The 5,553-nt window shown below is 45.2% G+C and overlaps 1 protein-coding gene across 1 annotated transcript; it reads right to left on the reverse strand.

Annotated features, from left to right (window-relative positions):
* Positions 1–1,002: 1,002 nt before the first annotated feature.
* spp1 (secreted phosphoprotein 1) lies at positions 1,003–5,305 on the reverse strand. Its single transcript, XM_046368112.1, has 7 exons — positions 5,170–5,305; positions 3,669–3,782; positions 3,073–3,135; positions 2,874–2,927; positions 2,395–2,496; positions 1,878–2,183; positions 1,003–1,766 (listed from the first exon to the last, which is right to left on the reverse strand). Exons 2-7 carry the CDS (start codon positions 3,765–3,767, stop codon positions 1,326–1,328), a joined length of 1,065 nt encoding a protein of 354 aa, XP_046224068.1. The 5' UTR covers positions 3,768–3,782; positions 5,170–5,305; the 3' UTR covers positions 1,003–1,325.
* Positions 5,306–5,553: the final 248 nt, after the last annotated feature.

Raw genomic sequence — 5,553 nt, forward strand, 5'->3', positions numbered from 1 at the left:
GGACAAACTACCTGCCCTCCAGGACACCTACACCACCTGATGTCACAGGAAGGCCAAAAAGATCATCAAGGACAACAACCACCCAAATCACTGCCTGTTCACCCCGCTATCATCCAGAAGGCGAGGTCAGTACAGGTGCATCAAAGCTGGGACTGAGAGACTGAAAAACAACTTCTATCTCAAGGCCATCAGACTGTTAAACAGCCACCACTAACATTGAGTGGCTGCTGCCAACATACTGACTCATCTCTAGTCACTTTAATAATAAAACATTGATGTAATAAATGTATCACTAGCCACTTTAAACAGTGCCACTTTATATAATGTTTACATACCCTACATTACTCATCTCATATGTATATACTGTACTCTATACCATCTACTGCATCTTGCCTATGCCGTTCGGCCATCGCTCATTCATATATTTTTATGTACATATTCTTATTAATTCCTTTACACTTGTGTGTGTATAAGGTAGTTGTTGTGAAATTGTTAGGTTACATTACTTGTTAGATATTACTGCATGGTCGGAACTAGAAGCACAAGCATTTCGCTACACTCGCATTAACATCTGCTAGCTATGTGTATGTGACAAATCAAATTTGATGTGATTTGATTTGACGGTGGTGTTATCCATTCCACTCTCGTGTGGTTATCTGCTGTGCTACACTGCTAAGAGTTCATAGCTTCTTATGAACCCTGTCTTCCTCCTGACTGAGGCAACAGCTCATCAGATGAGACATTCGGGTAAGGAATGAGACGTTGACCGTGAGAGGGCCTTTTGTTCATATTTCAGCTCAGAGTGAACTGAATGATGGTGTGTGATGGAGTGTGGTTTAGGAGGGCCCTCGTATCAGAAAGAATCCTGTGTGTCTAGTCTCTTTCTCTGGTGAACACAACTGTGAATGCAGAGTCTGTAATGTAGCTCGTAATGTATGAGTCTCTGCATAGTACTATACACAGAGATCAACGGCTCAGTAGATACAACAAAGTATACAAATGTGAAATAACAGACCCACCATGTGTTTTATGAAAAAAAGGAAATGATTTAGAAACGATACATTATACATACAGTACAAATGGGACAAACAACATGTAGTGTAAATAATTGTGCAATTGATAAAATGGACTGTTCTGTATGTCCTGATGTGTTGGCTAGTATTGCTCTTATCAGGTATAATTGACGTACTGTATTAGACCTTAAGGGCCATCTGTTTGTTTTTCTCTCTGTTCTGACCTCCTAATGTAAGGTCATAGAGCACCGTCCTGGTCCTGGTAGCATTCTTCACTGTCGACAGCAGCAGGATGAGAGAGACAGGCCTTTACTAGGCAACTATGACAACGGGAGCGTCGGTCTCTATGGTAGCCTCTGTGGCCGCCTCCTCAGCCGAGTTGCTGTCACTCTCCTGGCTCTCGTCGCTGTCTGCCGCCCCGGGCGTGGCTGTAGCCTCCTCACTGCTGTTGCTGCTGTCAGTCTCATCACTGGCGCTCGTGCTCTCGCTGGTGCCGTCGCTGCTAGCGCTACTGGTGCTCTCACTAGTCACATCACTGGCGCTAGCGCTGGCACTCTCTGCCTCTTCCTCCTCCAGGCTCTCAGCTCCTCGGCTCTCGGGGCTCTCAGAGGGACCAGTGTCCTGGCTGGCTTCATCGACATGCACTTGGCGCAGGCTGGGCTCCTCGGCTGTGCCGCTGGAGACATCCAAACCCTGGCTCTCCACCTCGGGGGTGCTGGTGTCCTCTTCCATCAAATCATGCACCTGCAGGGCCTAGAGAGAGGTGATGGAAGGATGTTTAGAGACAATTCTTACAATTAAAGGAAGGAAATAACGCCTGTGAGTTTTAGAAGGAGAATTCTAACAGAGGAGAGACAAATGTACCTTGAACACGGTCAGCGTCTTCTCAATCTCGTTTCCGAGCCCGGTGTCATAGACGGACACCTTCTTGCCAGCATACATGCCCTCGTCCATCTTTCCATAATATTTGTATGGGGAGGGTCCCTTCTCGATGTTGTTGGTATCTACATAGATGGACTTCTTGTAGTCACCGGGGTAGCCCATGCTGTCCCCGCGTCCGTCGTCGTAGATGGGGGCCTCTGTGGGAGCCAGGGTGGGCTCAACAGTGGGCTCCGCGGTGGGTGGGGCAGCGGTGGTGTCTGCCTCCCCGGACTCTGACTCCTCTGTGTCCTGAAAACACATCACAACAACACCTTTATAAGATTTGAAGTTAAAATAAGAGCTTCGTGAACCCTCCTGTCTGTCAAGGTTAACTAGACGTCTTCATTGAACTATAAACTACAGTCTGTGTTGTCCTTTAGACTTACTGGAGCCGTAACTACACGTGACAATGTGACTCAATATATCCTACATATGAATAGTTTTATACTTGGTGTATTACATCACTGTCTGTGCTGCCTGTGCTGTCCTTGCTTTCGTCACTGTCTGCACTGTCTGTCGATGATGTGCTGTCCACTGTTGGGTCTGATGTAGGATCAGCTCCCTGGAAAATAGAAAAACAGGACCCATCAGCATGTCATCAACAACATCCATCAAAAGTACAGATAGATACAACTATATCAGGTGTAAGAGGGATTTAGCGTCTTATGCTACATTATAAACTGGTTGGTTCGAACCCTGAATGCTGATTGGCTGACAGCTGTGGTATATCAGACCGTATACCATGGGTATGACAAAACATTTCTTTTTACTGCTCTAATTACGTTGGTAACCAGTTTATAATAGCAATAAGGCACCTCGGGTTTGTGGTAATACGGCCAATATACCACGGCTAAGGGTTGTGTCCATGGTATATTGGCCATATACAACACCTCCTTGGGTCTTATTGCTTAATTATGGTACAACAGAATGATGTTTTACTTCTGTTTCATCTTCGTCGGAGCTCTCGTCTGATGCTGTACCAGCACCCACATTCTACAAGAAAACAGCAGCATTAAAAAGAGTTCAATAACAACTGTCATATTTATTGCAGTTTTCCCTATAGGACAAATGTATACATTTCAATCCACATACATATTATAAAGTAATGTACCCTGAAAGAAGGTGAACATGCTCTTACCTGTACAGATGCAACCTGGGTGAGATCTACTAGGGCTTTCCGAAGCACCGGAGCTGGTTTAACCTGCCAACATGAATATTCATTTATTTATTCACAATTTTTAACCCCTTTTTCTCCCCAATTTCTCCCGTCTCATCGCTGCAACTCTCCAACGGGCTTGGGAGAGGCGAAGGTCGAGCCATGCGTCCTCCGAAACATAACCCGCCAAACCGCGCTTCTTAACAGCCGTCCGCTTAACCCAGAAGCCAGCTACACCAACTGACCACCGAAGTCAGCCTGCAGGTGTCCGGCCTGCCACAACGCTAGAGTCTGATGAGCCAAGTTAAGCACCCCCCTCTGCCAAACCCTCCCCTAATCTGGACGAAGCTGGGCCAATTGTGCACGGTCCCTATGGGACTCCCAGTTATGGCCAGTTGTGCCAGCCTGGGATTGAACCCGGGTCTGTAGAGACACCGCAAGCACCGCAACGCACCTTAGACCGCTGCACCACTCGGGAGGCCCATGAACATACGTTTAAGTTGATACCAAGCACAAGTCTGTCTGTCCGTTCACATGTCAGTCAATGTATATTGTTCTCATATGAGAGGAACACTCACCACTTCCTCTGAGCTCTCTGAACTGCTGCTGGATGAGCGTTTCACCGGGCGACAGAGGACCGTTGCAAAAAGCAGGGCGAAAACAATTGCAGCCTTCATTGTCACAATGTGTATCTGAAACGAGAGAGAATCCAGCAAAATGATGTAAACTGAAGATTACAAACTGTGTTGAAAGCTGTACAGTATGTTAGCAACATTTATCTCCCTTTTAAACTGAAAATGTGATCCATTCTTTTCAATTACAGCAGAAATGCCTAGATGGGAGGCAGTTAGACTGCAAATTGCCTGTGAAGTCCTGCTTTGTAATGGTTACACCATTAAAGACTTGATTAGTATACAGGGAGAATTAACCATGGGCCATGATGAGTCTCCACCATGGCTAAGTGGAAGAACTCTGGCGGAAGCGCACTCATTTTAAAGTCAGTCCCTAACCGTTGGCAGACAACGTGGGCTTCGCTCCCAGCTAATGACATCCAGCCTAGCCTAGCTATCCTACCCCCATGCATGAACGTCTCCCTTGTTTTCCAGCTGAGCTACTCTCAGCTAGAACAACATTACATCAAGTAGGCAGTGTTTTAGCTATACCTATAATGATCTCTGCATAGTGTATAATTCCCTAAGTTAAAAGTGGAAGTCTGGAAGACCACAGTCGGTCCAGGGAGGCGGGGAACATGATGAACGCCCCTCAGCTTTATTTTGGAAGCCAACTCTACTTTGTCATTTGATCTTTGGGTTCCAGAATGAAGAGCCCTTAAATTTGTGGTGTCGACAGATGGAAGTGTGACGGAGGCGAGAGATACTACTAGGGATGCCCAGAGGATGTTGTGTGTAGATGAGATCTGACTTCAGAAGTAACTAATCCAGATTTTCAGTTTTGCTGCTATTATTATTTGTTCTCACAGCAGCACTTAAATGCTGTGGTTGAGTCTTGGAACATAGGAGTCAACTAGTTGACAATAAATTAGCTGTGGGTTTGTGAGCTGATCCCAGAGCTTCCTCTTCCTGCTGTCACGTTCATCATTCCAACACTATAAAACCTAGTTTATGATTGAGCTGACTCTATCAGGTTACCAGAAATATTTATTATTACAACAGATCACCAAGCTCTCTTTCCTGGTAAATTAAGAATTTGCCACTAAACATAATGCATTTATTCTCATTTACATAAAAAGACCCAAATGTACGAAGCATTTAGGCATTGAAAGGGTATTATTTTACTATCTAAGTGCTGAAATTAACAAGCTTTTTCAATCTTTGCACAAAATGTAATAACATTCCCCACGATTTTCTTTGAGCTTTTTACGGGAGAGGATTATGCATGTAGAAGGGCTAAACTTTAATTTCTTAATGCGCACAAAGCACATGCATAACATGTCAATGTCAGAATTTACTCCGCTATAGTTACATTGTCTATGTGATACCTCCTTCAGTTTCCCAAAAAGAATCAATAACATCTATGCACCTGAGCACCAATATCAGTGATAAGCCATGTTGTTTTTACCTGGATGTGTTCGTCAGAGAATCCACAGGATAGCACTACACTAGTCAGTCAGGATGAGTGGAGAGCTGCTCAGTATTCTCTTGGATGCCAGAGGAGGAACAGCACAGTTCAGTTTGGATGTGGATGGATGCTGCTGAACGGAGGCTGCTGGTTGGCTTATAAACCCAGCTGCCTCCAGCTCCAGCCAATGGAAGCAGGGCTTGTGCCTTGTGATGTCATGAGGTTTACCACTTCTGTCCCACCTATCCTCTCCCACTCTTCCTGTGGTTAGTGTGGCCACTCAATGCAAACATTCACCAATCGACAAGGCAGAGGAAGAAAAAAAAACACATATCCTGCATTGTTACAGAAATAAACTGAGGACACAAGCCCTGTGAAATTGAG

Source organism: Oncorhynchus gorbuscha, linkage group LG11, assembly GCF_021184085.1.
Source record: "Oncorhynchus gorbuscha isolate QuinsamMale2020 ecotype Even-year linkage group LG11, OgorEven_v1.0, whole genome shotgun sequence".
NCBI lineage: Eukaryota > Metazoa > Chordata > Actinopteri > Salmoniformes > Salmonidae > Oncorhynchus > Oncorhynchus gorbuscha.

Excerpts from the sequence above, each read along its gene's own strand:
- spp1 (XM_046368112.1), bottom strand. The coding sequence starts at position 3,767 with ATGAAGGCTGCAATTGTTTTCGCCCTGCTTTTTGCAACGGTCCTCTGT. Across the intron at positions 3,136-3,668 it reads CAGAGAGCTCAGAGGAAGTG|GTTAAACCAGCTCCGGTGCT; the intron begins GTGAGTGTTCCT and ends TCATGTTGGCAG. Across the intron at positions 1,767-1,877 it reads AGACGCTGACCGTGTTCAAG|GCCCTGCAGGTGCATGATTT; the intron begins GTACATTTGTCT and ends ACCTCTCTCTAG.